The 16,215-nt window shown below is 51.3% G+C and overlaps 6 protein-coding genes across 6 annotated transcripts; 3 read left to right on the top strand and 3 right to left on the bottom strand.

The window, feature by feature from the left end:
• Window positions 1–1,704: 1,704 nt before the first annotated feature.
• On the top strand, window positions 1,705–2,910 carry CTAM01_12701 (uncharacterized protein; the record flags this gene model as incomplete). Its single annotated transcript, XM_060528706.1, has 2 exons — window positions 1,705–1,892; window positions 1,968–2,910. 2 exons carry the CDS (start codon window positions 1,705–1,707, stop codon window positions 2,908–2,910), a joined length of 1,131 nt encoding a protein of 376 aa, XP_060376615.1.
• A 231-nt stretch (window positions 2,911–3,141) lies between these two features.
• Window positions 3,142–4,682, bottom strand: CTAM01_12700 (uncharacterized protein; the record flags this gene model as incomplete). Its single annotated transcript, XM_060528705.1, has 2 exons — window positions 3,142–4,453; window positions 4,513–4,682. 2 exons carry the CDS (start codon window positions 4,680–4,682, stop codon window positions 3,142–3,144), a joined length of 1,482 nt encoding a protein of 493 aa, XP_060376614.1.
• A 1,591-nt stretch (window positions 4,683–6,273) lies between these two features.
• On the top strand, window positions 6,274–7,745 carry CTAM01_12699 (uncharacterized protein; the record flags this gene model as incomplete). Its single annotated transcript, XM_060528704.1, has 2 exons — window positions 6,274–7,312; window positions 7,387–7,745. The coding sequence occupies 2 exons, from the start codon at window positions 6,274–6,276 to the stop codon at window positions 7,743–7,745; spliced, it is 1,398 nt and encodes a 465-aa protein (XP_060376613.1).
• A 360-nt stretch (window positions 7,746–8,105) lies between these two features.
• CTAM01_12698 (proline dehydrogenase) lies at window positions 8,106–9,619 on the bottom strand (the record flags this gene model as incomplete). The annotated part of the gene is made up of 2 exons (XM_060528703.1): window positions 8,106–8,907; window positions 8,964–9,619. The coding sequence occupies 2 exons, from the start codon at window positions 9,617–9,619 to the stop codon at window positions 8,106–8,108; spliced, it is 1,458 nt and encodes a 485-aa protein (XP_060376612.1).
• A 1,275-nt stretch (window positions 9,620–10,894) lies between these two features.
• Window positions 10,895–13,030, top strand: CTAM01_12697 (amino-acid permease inda1; the record flags this gene model as incomplete). Its single annotated transcript, XM_060528702.1, has 8 exons — window positions 10,895–11,036; window positions 11,093–11,163; window positions 11,223–11,350; window positions 11,416–11,584; window positions 11,691–11,847; window positions 11,943–12,206; window positions 12,314–12,729; window positions 12,794–13,030. 8 exons carry the CDS (start codon window positions 10,895–10,897, stop codon window positions 13,028–13,030), a joined length of 1,584 nt encoding a protein of 527 aa, XP_060376611.1.
• Window positions 13,031–13,606: 576 nt separating this feature from the next.
• CTAM01_12696 (Alg9-like mannosyltransferase) lies at window positions 13,607–15,594 on the bottom strand (the record flags this gene model as incomplete). Its single annotated transcript, XM_060528701.1, has 4 exons — window positions 13,607–14,662; window positions 14,716–15,135; window positions 15,251–15,452; window positions 15,527–15,594. The coding sequence occupies 4 exons, from the start codon at window positions 15,592–15,594 to the stop codon at window positions 13,607–13,609; spliced, it is 1,746 nt and encodes a 581-aa protein (XP_060376610.1).
• Between the last annotated feature and the right edge of the window lie 621 nt (window positions 15,595–16,215).

Raw genomic sequence — 16,215 nt, 5'->3', positions numbered from 1 at the left:
CAATAGTAAACTTCAAGTAAGGCTGGCTTTGATGTCTATGTCTAATATTGTTTGAGCCTGCAAATCATTGCCCACAATTGAAAAGTCCATTTGCTGCCTCTCTACTTGCTCCAAGGCAAGACTGGCTAAAATGGTGACACAACAGTTGCCGCTCAATACCTTCGCTCTGTTTCTATTGTTCCTATTCACAGCTACTACCACTATCATAACCATAGCTTTCTATTCCTCATAATACACTTTAGAAAGCGTACGGTAATCACTGGTATCCTATTGTGTTGACCACTTTGGTGGTCTTCGGCCGAGAGCTAGGACTGGGCATCTTTCTCGACGATTATGACATTGGGAAGGATCCCATGTCTGCAAGTTGGAGCATTACAGAGGACATGGACTAGAGAGAGGCAAAGCACCAAGATATGAGAGAGATATACACAGAAACGGCCGACTTGGTGGAACCGGAGGCCGAGCCTCTTAGATGATTCAAGGTTAAAGACCGTCTGAGTTTCTCATGTATGTATGGACCTAAGGTGGATCGCGATAATCCGGCGATCCGACGATGGAAGCCGGTCATCAATTTGCGACGGGGACCCTCCGTGCCGGGCCGGGCAACGGAAGTAAGGCACAGGCTGCGCCGCTGACTCAATAAGCCGAAGATGCGAGCTCATCGACCGCACTGATCCAATTTCTGATTAGCCGAATCCATAATCCATACCGGCCATTGAAATGGCGAAGAGGCTTTGAGGGCCGATAACGCAAAAAGATATAGATCAGTCACATCTTGGGATGAGAGGCTGTTGGATTTTGGCTCTGCACTTCCAAGGTCAAGTGAAATTTGTCGGTCTTCCACTGCGGCAATTTCAGGGCAACTTTGCCTCATAAACTATGATGACGTAGGAGTTAGTTAGCAACCCGAAGGATCGTACGACGAGTGGGTTTGAACAATGTCAAGTTTTCTGCAAGCGAAGCTTCAGACACTCGCCTTTGACCACCCCATGAAGTTGAGTATCTGGGAATCGAAATACCACAGCCAAGGGCCGATCCGGTCTAACCGAGAAGAGTTGTCGGGAGGTGGGCGGGCGCAGTCGAAAAGAAAAAAGCTCTACCAAAAAGCAACGAGAGCATAGCCCATGCCATTGCAAGACTGACTCGTAAACGACCCCTTTTGTGCCCCTTTTAAGGCCCCCTTCCATGCAACTTTAGTGTACCTTCAGGGCCTATTGACAGGTTCTCGGAATGTGGGCGGCGTTCCGCGCCGTATTAGGAAAACTTCGTGCGGTTATTCCAGCAAATGCTTCACTTACACGATTAGGCTCAGGCCTGACCCAACAAACAAGCATTCAGACCCGCTTAGCAACCTGTTCTATAGACTTCTTATAGGCGCCCTCATCCGCGCGGTTGCCAAGAAATACTTAGCTCATGGATTTGACAGACGATCGTTCCAGGTGTATGCCTGTTAAGCATCCATGAAGTCACTATACGGGCTTCCCGAGTCTTCCACCAGTAGTGGACTGACTGGTTCAACGGTCTTGACCGGCTACTTCGTGGGAATGGGGAGGCGATCATCGGCGACGAGTAGAGGAATGATAAAAGGGTCAAGGGATCTCGCCTCATATCTTCATATCTATAGTCTCTTCACTCTCACTTCGACCGTAACAAGGACTTCAAGCCAATAAATTCGTTCATAAAAAGCTCATTGCAATTCTCGAGATGCGTTCCACTCTTTCAACAGGCTTGATGGGCCTTGCCGCCTTGGCATCTGTTGTCTCCGCGTTCCCATTCAAGCTGGCAGAAACTGCAAACTGCGCAGCTGTAAGCGGTACATTCGAAATCGAGAACTATAAGCTCTATCCCGAGAATTTGGATTGGGACCCCATTCACTGCAAGCTCTATATAAGGTATGGTTGCATTGCAACTCTCCGACGTCCGATCTCATCACATCTCATTTTCTAATCTGGTCGCCCAAACTTTAGTGCCAACTTCAACTCTACAGTCCTTGTCTACGACCCGTACAAGGCAACCTACGACATCCTCTCTTTCGACGGAATCACCGGCGTAGACCCTTACCACGTATCCGGCATTGACTATGACGCGACGACCCAGTCCATTCTCATTTCCGCCAACAGCGGAGAACCCTTTGTGACTTCCGGCTCGAACATGACCGGCGGCAACAAGGTCATCCGCTGGGATACCAACACAAACTCCGCCGCATACACGGTCGACCTGGCAGACTTCACGTCCAAGCTGGCAATTGAAAACTCGACCGGTGGAGGATACCAAGACTTTGCAGAGGACAAGGAGGGTAACACCTACGTCCCCTCAGTCTTCCACGTACCCGCCATCGCCAAGATCACCAAGGACGGCGAACTGTCGAGCTGGTACATTGGCGAGCCGAGCTCATCCAGCAAGTACATGTACCTCGGCATCATCTTCCACGAGGCCTCCAACAAGCTCGTCATCACCGCTCCTTACCTCGGCACCTTTCTCTCCTTCGACGTTGGCTCGTCCAGCCCGGCGCCCACCAACGTTAGCATGACCTGGCCCACGGACGGCTCCTACACCGCCAGCGACCTCGAGTGCGACGGTCTGCTGAACCCGGCCCGCTACAACCGCGATGTCCTGCTGTGCTCTGAGAACGGGCTGCAGGCCATCACTCTGTGGGCGTCCAAGGATGGCTTCGCCTCGGTAGAGTACATTGGCAAGGTTATGGACAACTCGACGACTGATATCGCGACGTGGGGATCGCCGACTGCTACTGTGCAGATTCAGAACAGCATTTACATCTCGCACGAGTACTTCCACGATCTCAATGAGTTTGATGTCGCGGGCAACCGTTCTACATTCCCGTTTGTGGATGCCACCGCCGACTTTGACAAGTTGGTTCTGGCTGCTGGTTACAACGTCACTGACTGCTAGGAAACAGAACAAGAGAACAGTTCGTAGCTTAGAAATGACTCAGAAGTTGAGATTTGACGAATAAACAATACGTTGATGAACTTGGATTCTTGTGCCTGTTTTCCCACCTCCAGTGTTCTCAATGAGATGTGCCCTGAACGCCTGGAACTAGATGAAGATTAAGTCGTTCCATCAGTGATCTGTATAGTGGTTCCGACAGCAACGCATCCAAGTCGCCACATTCAAGATAGTCTAAACTTGTATCTTTCTTGACATGTTCGCAATCAGTAAGTCGCACCATTGCTCAGCTTCATCTTCTCGACCAGCCGAGTGATAGAGGTCAATGAGGTTCCGTATGGCCCTCAGCGATTGGTGCTTGTCTTGTCTCTGAAAATGCTCGGCTGCATGCTCATATGCCTTGCACCCATACGCGACAGCCTCGTCAACCGAACCAGTCTGATAGCATAGCCGAGCCATGACTTCGTAGTGAGAGAGCTCCAAAAGAAGCCATGGTCTCTCGGGATTACCTTTGTTGTCCTGAATCAGAGAGTGTGCGCGTGCCAGTTCTTCCTTTGCCAGCTCATATTCCTGTCCCCATGAATAGATCCCGGCCACTACCGAGAGACATTCACAGGAGCTTTGGTAATTTCCTTCTGCAAAGTGTGCTTCGCTGGCTGCAGTGTACTTGGATAGGAGCTCGCCAAACTGGCTTATGTCTGTCTCACCCGGTTTGTCCAGAATATTTGACGTCGAGCCGAGAGCTAGTGCTACCACTCTGTTCAGGATCCCCTGTTGTCCTTTGAGAAGCTGCACACTACTGCCAGCCATCATGCCGAGGGTCGTAGCACGAAGTTCAAGTGACAGGCACCTGAATCTGCTCCATACAAGAGCAAGGGGGTGTTGAGGGCCCAATATCGTTTCGTGCATCTTGTGGATGAAAGCAACAACAGGGACGGATATCGTAGGTCCAAGCTGCATGGCGCGGTAGGACAGGATGTAAAAGAGAAGCGGGTCTTGCTCTTTTATGGCGTGGCCGAGCGAATCGAGGCTATTGTTCAAGGCGCGAAAAGCAGCCTCTAGCTTGTTCATCCCCAATAAGGTAATTGCATTATCCAGATCGGTACGCATTTCAATGACCCGTAATTGGCCGAACTCATCGTCGAATCCATGTATCATGTCCTCCTCTATTGCCCACCCGCCTTCCAAACCCCCTTCAAAATAGCCCTTGAAGATCCGTAGCATTTCTTCAGGTAGCCGTACTTCAGGGGGCCCACCTATGAAAGCGGGAAGTTCAAGAGATGGCGAGGGTGTCCGGCAAATTATGTCGAGGCCTGCATTAGCGGGAGTCTTAGCGGAGGCACGAAGCTTGTGGCGCAAATCGGGACGTCTCTCCAAATAGCGTGCAACTCTTTCCCAATGGACTCGCTGGTTTCGAATGTAGAACTCTGTTTTCTTTTCCATAGCTTCGCGCTCTCCTTTAAGCTGGGCTATATGCAAGGCCTCAGACTCCTTGAGCTTCTTCTCGACCCCCCAGCTACGAAGTCGAGTCTTGTACATTCTTTCACTACAGATATCGTTAGCTCCTCGCTTGATACGTATGCAGTGCTCTCAGGAGGAGCTCACGTGGCATGAAAGTTGTAATCACGCTCCATCATCAGCTTAACTTGCTTCAACGGCTTTCTATCATCCTGGTAGAGTTTGGTAATGATCGAACGGTGGCAGTCCCAGACTTCCTCTGTGGCGTAAGTCTTCCCTGTGACTAAGTGCGTCTCAACATCGCGCCGGGTACCCATAGCGTGGTAAACAAGCCAAGTTTAGTACATTCAATAGTACTTGTGACTTCAGTGTAGCCAGTTTCTTGACAGGACCCAGTGGCTTTTGCTCGGTGCTCGGGAAGGGTATAAAACAGGAGCAGTGGTAGAATCGCCCCCTTGGCAAAGTGAGGTCGTCTTGGCGTTATGGAAGCTACTAAGAGCTATTTAGGCGCGTCTTCGATGGCCAAGAACAAAAGGACTTCGCATATCTGATCAAAGGTGCGGTCGAAGTATAGCAGGCATCAATCATTGGGGGCACTTGACCGTTGGCCGTGTATCTGGTCACATTTGGCGCGATTCTGCATGGTGGGATTTCATCCTGGTCACTTCAAAGGTGTATCGCTCCATACCAGGCCGGACTCGGCCCGAGATGCGAACCTCCCTCGGGCCTTCCTCCACAACTTAGATGGCCAGTTCTCAGACGAATGCACAATCTGAACAGAAACATTAAAACTTGTCCAATGTCACTCTTGCTACCGATAGAAGCTTTTTCGTAACTGCGTATGGACTTTGCTCTTCTCCCAACTGTCATTATTTTGTTTCCTTTGATCCATGATTTCGTTTTCCTAGGAAGGGCAGGCCTCTTGACTAAATGAACGCGCACCCCTGTAACCAACATCCTCGATTTCAGGTGATGGTTCTATCACATTTCATTGGTTTAGGACAAAAAGACTTCGCATCGATAAGTGGAACTCGAATATCAACCCCGGTCATGCATGTTCATCCCAAATCCAGATCGGTCATTTATCTGCTAGCCTGATTTCATCACCCAAATTACAGAAATGAATTCTTGGACTGCAATTGACTTCCACCAACTACAATATCTTCTAATTCTAGGAAAGGTCCTTATTCAGACTAAACACCGGCGGCTCTTGTCCGGGCTGACGTGAGAAACATTATCTACCTTGCCGCATGCGTGATACCCTCGTTTACTGGGGGCGAAGTACCACAGCCTTCTTCTGTGTTACAGGTAATGATGCGTGTACCGCCTTATTTCCATAAATGCGACAGCCTGCTGATCAACTATGGCGTTCTGATACGTTATGATTCAGAGAAGGATGAAATGGATGCAGGATTGAGGGTACAAAGGTTCAGCTGGGACGATCTTTACTCCTGGAAGAAGCAGTTCAGATGCAGAACGCCTGAAAATGGCGAGCCTGATTGTGACGAGGCAAGGTTGCGGAGTATCTTTTCAGCCCCTGTCGTTTCATATGAAGTTAAGATGGATATGATTGACATTATGTAGCCTGCTGATCAGGTAATTCACACGAACATTAACTTTATGCAGTCAAACGGTACAGGCAGCACTGGAGTTGAAGTGCTCTCTTGTGGAACGGAAGCTGACAATACTATTTGGGCCGAGCCTTGTCACCCATGCAAAGTATTACAAATAGTTGGGATCGACCTCGGCGCCGGGAATGATGGAATAGGCTTGCACATAATCCAGAGGTGCGCCCTCGTCTTGTTTTTCTGGACTTTCACTCTTTCTTGTTCTCAAATTGTTGTTATGTCACAAGCTATAACGCTCCCAAAACGAAAGTAGCCCAGCAAATATCACGCCGTCGTGCCAATGGTCTCTGCGCAGACTTATAGCACCCTTGAGGTAGACCCTCGTCGACCAGAGGCCGGACTCGAGGTACATCATGATCAAGGAGTAAATGCCTGGGATACCGAGAGTCGGTACCTTCAACGAACGTCAGACATATACAAGAAGCAAGATCAGCAAGGCTACGACCAGCCCTTTCCCCAGCAACACGACGACTCAACGACCAAGCCTGGGCGGAAAGATACCATCTGTGGCCTTTCGCGGCGAGTCTTCATCATAGTGCTGGTTGCCAGCCTTGTAATACTTATTGGCGCCATCGCTGGTGGTGTTGCTGGAGGTGTGCTTAGTCGTCGGAGTACTGCTAAGAGTACTTCGCATTGCATCCTAAGTACCTCGAGACTTGCAGCAGCTAACCGAACAAGCGGGGGAATCGATCAAAGAACGGTTTTCTTCCAAGATGCTACCGGGGCACTGATCGCACGGATCCTACGGGAACCTTCAAGGGAGTGGGCGACTACTAATCTTACTCTCAAGTTCCAATCGACAACCAACGCTATCAGTATTCCTCGCGGTGCTCCGATGGCAGCGGTAGCCTGCGCAGGGTACGGTTGTGGCGAAACTAGGCTATTTTACGTCGCAACCGATGGAATCATACACGACGTCAAGGAAGGCGAGAGTACTCAATGGAATTCTGACGGTTCGGTTGTTGATGCCAGGATCGGCCCTTTGCCCGGTTCACAACTTGCGGCAACGTTCACTCAACGACTACCAGACGAGACTGAGCGGAAGGATAGCAACGCTGAACGACAAAACCGGCTCATTGCATACCAAGGGCTGAATGGGAAGGTTTATGTCGCCAACGACACCAACACATACGCCAACCCTCAGCCATTAGAATTCATGCCCAACTGGACAACGAATACCAGTCTTGCCATCATTGCACAATTTGGTGGCGCGGTGCTTGATAAAGCCAGTCTGGTAGCAAAGGGGCCGGGGACGGTAGATTCAGAGGTCAGTATGATAGAGGCCAGACTCGACTTAGAGACCAAGTCATGGGTGAAAGGTAAAGTACCCTCTGCTTGATCCATTGACCTTTACTCATCAAACTATGGCTAATCTCTGACTCTGTGTCCAAAGAACCTGTCGTAATAGACAACATCCTTCAATCCCAAGATTCATCATCGTCCACGGCAGCCCCTCAATTCGCTGTCACGATGCGAAGCAACTGGTTAGACACCATTTATTTGTCTCTGAACTCTGACGGAACGATGGCTGGCCGTATCATCGGTCAGCACAATGAGACGATGAGCCAGATCACACTCGAAAAGTCTGGGGGAAATCTCGCAAAATTTTCGGCCATTGCAACAACGATGGACGGGCACCTCTACGGTATTGTTGACGATACGATACGGGAGTACTCTTTCGATACATCAGATGCGTCTATTTTACATCTCGACGGAGTTGTATATGACTGCTCGACAAACAAATCTTCCTAGTCGAGCATCTCTGACCAGGTATATGTTGTCAAATATCTCAACTTCGGGTCGGGGGGGGGGGGGGGCGGGGGGCAGCACTATGAGGATGGAAGTAGATATGATTTTACTAAATACTAAAAGTAAACAGTGACATTCGAGCGGATAAGGCGAGCTCAGCTGTAGTTAGGTAGCTTGTAGAAACTAGAAGGCAGCTCAGGAGGTTATACAGTACTTGTTCACTAGGCTCAGGTCTTGTGACTGTAATGCCTGACGTATTGATAGTGTCGTCAAGTCTTGGCTGGGAGACTTGAAGTATTCTAAATTCCATGCCGCTGCTATTCGATTCATTGGCCGCACAGTAACTACTATTGGCAATTTATATCAAGCTGCAAAAACCGACATCATCCGCCTCCAACATTCGCTCTTCACCGCGGTGTGCTCATCAGTTGTCCTCAACACCGCATCACGGTTCTCCACAGCCCTGCGCAGTAAGTACGCCAAGCATTCACTCATGGTGCCCCAAGTAGAGCACTTGTATACAGCAGGGCTCTCCATTCCTGCACTCTTGGTCTGTAGCAAAGAGAAGCTGACTTGGTCCGACATACCGTGAAGCTGGCCAAAGGATATCGGGACGGTGGGCATACCATTCTTGACACGGTCTTGGTGCAGCTTTAGGGAGGCGAAGAGGCTCTTCTTGTTATGACTGGCCAAGAACAGATCGACTGACGGGAAGACCTTTGATGTGCCAAACTCGCCAATGCTGCGCTTTACAGCCCCTTGGGAGATGTAGTTGTACGCACGATCAGTATCCTCCTTGGTGTCGTGGATCATTGACCTGTTATCGGAGAGGATGTATGCTCCCCTGACCAGTTTGAGTCCGAGGGTGAACCCGTCCTTGGCAGCTTCGGCGAGGTGGTTCGTGACGTTATCGGGTGTGTGCTTGAGGTAGGCCTGGTAAGTGTTGTAGATGGATGCAACGCCATCCGTGTTGAAGCGACGCATGAGTTCGAGTGTCACCCTGTCGATGGTCTTCTGGAAGTGTGTTGACTCGGCATCGACGATGATCTTGATACCCTTCTCCTTGCATATCGTCGCTATCTCAGTCAAAGCATCTTGCATCTGCTGTGGCGGTAGTTCATTGTTGGCGAACGAGGTGGTCACGGCACGGCCGGCACCAGTCAGCCTAAGACATGATTAGTATTCCTGACACAAAATTGCATGAGAATTGTCTTGTCTTACTTGATGGCGAGATAATCACCCTGCTCAATCTGCGCAGCAGTCTCAAGGGTGCCCTTCTTCCACGACTCAATATCCTCATCAAACCCATCTGCCGACGCACCAACAAGCTTCCCATGCTCGACAGAAGACTGCGTCAAGTGATCAAACACAGTCTCTTTAGCATACGTGAGAATCACCCCCCTGAACCCTAAATCCTTGAGACTCTGCACAGTCGCCTTGGTCTCCTGCGGCGTCTCGCCGGTACAAAACTGGTCATAAAACGTCTTTCGCAAAATCTTGTGTAAGACGGGGTTGCGATCGACGTCGAACAAGATCGTCCGCCCCGGCTTGGCGAGGAAGGATAAGGTTTTGAGTGCGGGGATGAGGAGGAAGCGGTTGGAGGAGATTGTGGTAACGAGGAGGGACCGCAGGAGCGTGCCTGTCGGCATGCCGGACAATGGGAACCCATCGACGGCCTTCCTCTTTGTCTTTGTTGGTGTTAGAGCCGGCTTCAACGTCAAGGGAGTTGTGTCATTTATTGCGGCGTGTGGTGAGTTGGCGGCGCCGAGTGACTGTCTTGGCTCTGTCGGTTTCCCGTAGGCGCGCTTATCCGATCTGACGGCTATGGTGGTACCCCAAGGTCGCCTGGCGGCGAAGAGTCCCAAAGAGGACTTCATCTTTTGGCGTAGGGACACGGCCGTGTCTCTGATTGTGGTGTGATGGAGGAGTTGATGGTTGCAGGGCTATGAAGAGAGTACTTTGAATTGTGAAGAGTTATACTCATGGGCTTGGTATCTAAGTAGGAGGAAGCGGCACAAGGATTGCTCTAAATGCTCAATCTCTATCGCACCGGATCGTGCCGTTTCGGAGCTATGCCCATCCAAACACCACCGCAATTAGCCTAGCATACGTCCGATCCCCGGAACCAGATGCATGGTGATCCCAGTGTACAAGCGGCCACGCTTTAGTCTTGGACGCCCATGGCGAAGAGAGTGATTCGCTGACAGTTGACAAACTCTATGCCAGTCCGCAAGTTCGGGCGTCCTCGACGCTCGACGGCCACAACGGCACCAAAGCCAACTGGCTATCGGATACGTGTGTCGTTGGCTGCCGTGGGCCGCAGCGAGCGGGCGTAGATAAGCTACGGCTCGTCCGTGAGGGGAAGCGCACGTGGCGTAGGTCACTATTACCCCATCCGGGCAGCACTCAGTACGAGGGACCGGAGACGACTCCGTATCGGACCCACTTACCGGGCACCCCTCCGATACGACCCCACCATCTTTTCAACATCACCCCGAGGGCTCTTATCAGGTCCCCCCGCCTTCCCCTTTTATCATCGGGGCATCGTACTTGATCTGCCGGTATGGCATCTTATCTTCGCTCCGGGCTAAAGACGGACCGAAATAGTTGCGACCTGCAAGTTGTTTTGACGAAGATACTACCCACCATCTTCTGTATTGGAGCAATAATGCTGAAGCAACTTTATGATGGAACTGGCATTTCGTATCAAGAGATTTGCCGGCAACCTCTGGTCTCGAAATGGAGTGGAAGAGACGAGCAATACGACTGCCAAGAAGTTTGAGAAGGAGTAGTTCCATGCTCATTGCTCCCATTGATCGAGTTTCAACGCCCGGCGTAAACCCGCGCTCCCAGTGACGTCGATCCCAACTCACCAACAGTCGCTAAGTATCTGCGTAGCAACGCTCTGATACCAACATCCTGAACATTTCCTAGGATTCTGATAAGGATGGCCTTGCCGGTGCACCATTCGAGAATGGGGGGTTGACGCAGTTCAGGGGCGCAAAATCGCGTGCAAAGATAAAGTTGCATTCACTCGGGAGAGAATTGAATTGCTTTAAACAGGCGAAAGCCGCGCAGGTTCTGGAGGGCTTTTTCGAGAATATGTAGATCAATTGACTTTCAACACAAATACTTTGTAAAAGCTTTCCAGAATGACTGTAGAAGAGAAGAAGCTCGATGCCAGCGAAGCGGCCGTCCAGCCCACGTCTAGCAATGGCGAGGGCGAGAGCGAGCCACAGCATCGGCAGTTGTCGAGAGAGCTCAAGGGTCGGCATATGCAGATGATTGCGATCGGTATGTCACTCACCACGGAAGCCATTTAGAGTCTAATTAGATCACCCTCCTCGCAGGAGGTTCTATCGGTGCAGGTCTCTTCGTCGGGACAGGGGGAGCATTGAGAACGGGAGGGCCGGCTGCTCTTGTAAGCATCTCGAGACCAATATTGTCAACCGACTCGAAGAGAAACTAAGTAGTCTGCAGCTCATAGGTTTCATCATCATTGGTTGTATGATGATGTGTACCGTCCAAGCTCTCGGAGAACTTGCAATCATCTACCCAGTCAATGGTGCTTTCTACGAATATGCTGTTCGCTTCATTGATCCGGCCTGGTGAGCTTCTCTTCGACTACATAACCAGATAGAGATTTCTAAGCCAATTTCTGACGCCTTGCCAGGGGCTTTGCAATGGGGTGGGAGTACTCCATCGGATGGATGGTCACCCTTCCCTTCGAAATCACCGCCGCTGGCATCACAATCGAGTTCTGGAAGAGCAGAGAAGAAGTCAACCCCGGCGTATGGTGCGCCGTCTTCATGTCACTCTTGATCATCATCCAAGTCTTTGGAGTGCGAGGATACGGCGAAGGCAAGGCTCACTTGACTTTATAAAATCTCCTAAATGATCTCTCCCTAACTCTAACTTTCAGTCGAATTCATCCTCGCCATCGTCAAGATCATAGCATGCATCGGCTTCATCATCCTCGGCATTATCATCAACGCCGGCGGCGTACCCACAGACCCTAGAGGCTACATCGGCGCGCAATACTGGCACAACCCAGGCGCCTTCAGGAACGGCTTCCAAGGATTCTGCTCCGTCTTCGTAACCGCCGGTGAGTTCCCGTCTTTCTATCACATCACCGACCCCCAGATCCATGTCAAATTATATGATAGTTCGGGCACTCTGAACTAAGCAAACGAATCTCAGCCTTCTCCTTTGGCGGGACCGAAATGGTGGGCCTCGCAGCCGCTGAAGCCAAGAACCCGCGCAAGACCCTCCCGAAAGCTACCCGCCAAGTCTTCTGGCGCATCGCCCTCTTCTACATCCTCAACATCTTCATCATGGGCCTCATAGTCCCCTCTGACAGCGACGTACTCCTCGGCGCCAGCGGGGCAAACACAAAGGCGTCCCCCTTTGTCCTGGCCGTCCAGCTTGCCGGGATCCAGATCCTCCCTCACGTTATCAACGGCGGTACGTCTAGCATATCCCGCGTCTCTTCCTCATCTTCCTCCTCAACTACCTTTCCTCGTGCATGATCTTAACCCTCCGAGCTGCTGTCTGACACCTGCCAATCGAAGTAATCACCTGCGCCGTCATCTCCGTCGCAAACAGCTGCACCTACGGCTCAACCCGCGTCCTCCAAGCCCTCGCCCAATCCGGCCGCGCCCCCTCCATCTTTGCCAAGATCGACAAGTCCGGCCGGCCCATCTACTGCGTCGCGCTACAAGTCGCCTTCGGCTTCATCTCCTTCATCACCTTCGCCGCCGACAGCAAGACCGTCTTCAACTGGCTTCTCGCCGTTACGGGCCTCTCGGGCCAGTTCGCGTACGCGAGCATCATGATTGCGCATATCCGCTTCCGCAAGGCGTGGAAGGTCCAAGGGAGGAGCCCCGAGGATATACCATGGAGGTCTGCGCTGGGTGTGGTGGGGAGTTATGTTGGTGTGTTTCTGGTTTGTTGTTCGCTTGCTGCGACGTTTTATTCTTCGCTTTTTGTAAGTCTGCAGATCCCGTTCTCTTTTTCAAGCGTTGTTGACCATGTTACTAATACTTGAATAGCCCGTCGGAGGAGAGCCGAGCGCAGAGTCCTTCTTCCAGGGATACTTGGCTGCTCCCATCACCATCTCTCTCTTCTTGTTTTGGAAGGTCTACACCAAAGATTGGGGTTTCGGCGTCGACTTGCACAGCGTTGATCTTGACATGGGAAGGCGGCCTGAGGAGGAGCTTGATGATGTCTACGAAGGGGCCGAGAAGAAGAAGAGTGTTTGGAAGCGGGGATTGTCGGTCATCTTTTAGACCAAGTCAATGGCCTCCCTTGATGACGCGCCCTAGATTTCATGTCCAATGTATTATCAGGACGCCTACTGATGCTCGAACTTTTGAAAGGTAGCACAAGAGTGAATGCATGCTTTTGTGCTCTCTATTGACGGGCACAGGCCTCAGATCTTATTCTGTAAAGCTCTCTACCTAAGGGACCCCATGTGATTTTCTGATAAGGCAATGCCGGCGACCTCTTTGACCAACAACTTTGGACATTATTTGGCTTTGCTTCTCAAGTCTTCATGCTCACAGCATTATCCTGACTCCAAAGTCTGAGAGGCTATGATGCCCAGGCTGTCGCTGCGCCGAACGACAGCCCCATATAGACCATTGTCTTTTTGGATCATCATCAGCCTTGAAGCATATCCGCTCTTGATATCTGAAGTAAGTCCAGTGACAAATGTGACTGCATCGCATTCAAGATAGTTGGTCGATGGACCATGTCAATCCTTGGTCTAATTGCAAGGGCAGATCTCCTAGAGACCCTTCAACTTCCCCAAAAGATGGCTTCAGCATCCGCCTTCAAAAGTACAATCATGATGAAGGGTTACTTCATTTCTTGTGCTTAAGCAGGCAGTGACGGCCCCATTTCCGCTTAAATTGCTCTGGGACGAACGGAAGGTTGGGCACGTAGAGTGCTCTGGCCAAAACATGGGTATTCTCCGCATCCAAGAAGGGGATACACTTGACAATCTCCCAGTTTTCTTGATCGGCGATGTAGTCGGGCTCGTTCGGAGGCAGGGGAGCGGTTCGTTCAGGATATTGTGTGTCCACCATGAAGCCACAGAATCTCTGATCAACGTATTTGCCCATATCCTCTTGGTTTCTGTCGTTCATGCCATTCGTCGGCATCCAGGTACCGCTCCAGAAACCGAATCCAGTGCGAGCCTCGGAGAATTCACCTGGGAGCAAGCCCCTGAACTCTGAGCGAACGAACTTTGCGTGCATATCGCGAGGCAGGAAGTAGGATGACGGGAAGCGATACCATTCCTTGCCAAAGCAGACGTTGTCGCCACGCACACCAAGGCCTTGTTGACCGCTGACGCCAGCTCCGAGAGGCTTGTACAGACTCAACGGGGCAGAGTAGGCAGACCAAATGCCGTACACTCGGGAAAGACTGATATCGAATGACAGAAGCAGGGTGATGGTGACCAAGGACAGCTTGAGCTTGGCAGGGATCTTGCCAATGAGGGTCTTTGGATCAGAGTTGCCGAGCGCAGTAAGAACAATGTGCAATGACATGGCTGCGTTCAAGGCAAGGAAGGGGTACGCAGGGTACATGAAACGCTCTTCCTTGTGAGGCTGAAGAGTGAATATGCCGAGCCACAGATAGAAAGGCGAGATGAAGACCAATGCACGAAGACCGGTCTGGAATCCCTGGCCAGAGGGAGAAACGATCTTCTGCAGCAAGAACAGAGGCAGGCAGACAAGCGCAAGCGCGAACCAGATGTTGAAGTTCAGGGTTAGGTTGCGGAAGTAAAAGGTCCAAGGTTCTGTGCCGTACAGTTCAGGGCCGCCGGTCTCCGAGAAGATGTTGTACTTGACAATGTTCCAAGCTGCGACCTCGATTTTCTTGTAGAAGAAGGTATTGATAACGCCGTCGAAGAACTAGCAAGTATTAGACAATGATTGGTTACGAATGAATTAGTACGCCAACTTACAAGAACGATGAGGCCCGCAACGACGCCCCTCACCACGCGTATGATAGCTTCAATCAAGCGGTCCGTATCACTCAAGGCAGCGAAGAGAGCCTCCTCAACAAGGAATGGCGCGCAGAGTGCCGCGGCAAAGGGCCAGCCCACCACCGCACCGACAGCAAACCAAAAGATGCCTTGAGCGGTCTTGAGACCACCCCGCCAGTTCATGAAGGACGAAGCGCCCAGCATAGCCATGTACATGGCAAAGCTGGAGGGCAGATAGGCAGTGCTTGCGTGGAAGTTTCCAGGGCTAAAGACGGTGGCCAGGATGAAGAACAGGCCGATGCGTGCATTGAGGGTGAGACTAATGACACGGAAGAGAAGGGTCTGGCACAAGGCGCAGCCGAAAGCGAGTACGTAGCGGATGAAGAAAAACTCTCCGACCTGGTCATGGTTAGCAATTGGTCGCAAGTAGTATTCTCTAGTGCCGCAATGCACTTGCCTTGGTGGACTGTGGCATCAAGCGGCGGATGTTCCCAACAATGGCATGTAGACCAACGTATAGCCAGCTGCGAATCGCGTAGGTGGGGGAGTACTCCCACGTCTGCAGGCCATAGCCGTGGGACAGGTAATGGGTCGGTTCATAGTAGTTGAATGTTTCATCGCAGTCTTGTATCGGGGCAAAGAGGGCGGAGATGATGTTGGCGATCAGGAAGCAGTAGAATGCCGAGATGGGCTCGATAGCGAAAGCGCTGGGGGGCCTGTTGAGAGGTTGCTGTTAGTGGAGGGGCATTTTCTAGATGAAAGAAGAGGCAAAGAAAGTCGGGTAACTCACTTCTTTCGAGCATGTCCAGCTTCGGGATGAACGAACTCCCTTGGTCGAGGGGCTGCTTTTGGAGGCATCGTGGCTGCTTGTGGTGTCGAGCAGTGCGCAAATCAACACGGCCGTCTGGTCGATGGACTGAGGTGAAGCCACGAAGCTGCAGCCCTCAACATTTCGAAAAGCTCGGGAGCTTGTGACGCCACAGCTTCCCCAATTGAGCAGGGGTTATGGGAGCAGTGAACGCCTATGAAATTGACACTGTCCAGACGACCGAAGGTTAGCCGGGAAGGTACAGTGTGACTAAGCAGGCTAGATGCAGAGAATTCTCATTGGTCAAAGCTGTGTGGACTAGACGGAGCTATCGCCTGCAGCTGTCGCACAGACCAGGCGTGATGATGACGAAAAGAAACAAGCCGATGATTGTGGCTTGACACCAGGCCAGGAAAGTCCGGAGCTAGCGCCAGTGGTGATGAAAGAGTCTCGACTCTTGAGTCTCCTGTCCAAGGCACAGCTGCGTCCCGATATCGACACGTAGGTTAGGTATCTAGGGGATGAGCATTTCGTGCTGCTTTTGTCATAATACCCCTGCCAGATTCGATCGTCATTGGAGGGCGCTCTGGCCATATCATTCCATTTTCATATTATCGACTACACACTTGAGTGCAGAGACATGCGTGTACCACCAAAATGGCTCTCCCTTC

Source organism: Colletotrichum tamarilloi, assembly GCF_030869305.1.
Source record: "Colletotrichum tamarilloi strain Tom-12 chromosome Unknown Scaffold_81.1, whole genome shotgun sequence".
NCBI lineage: Eukaryota > Fungi > Ascomycota > Sordariomycetes > Glomerellales > Glomerellaceae > Colletotrichum > Colletotrichum tamarilloi.
Note: the sequence above shows the minus strand (reverse complement) of the source record. Positions and strands in the feature narration are given on the sequence as shown.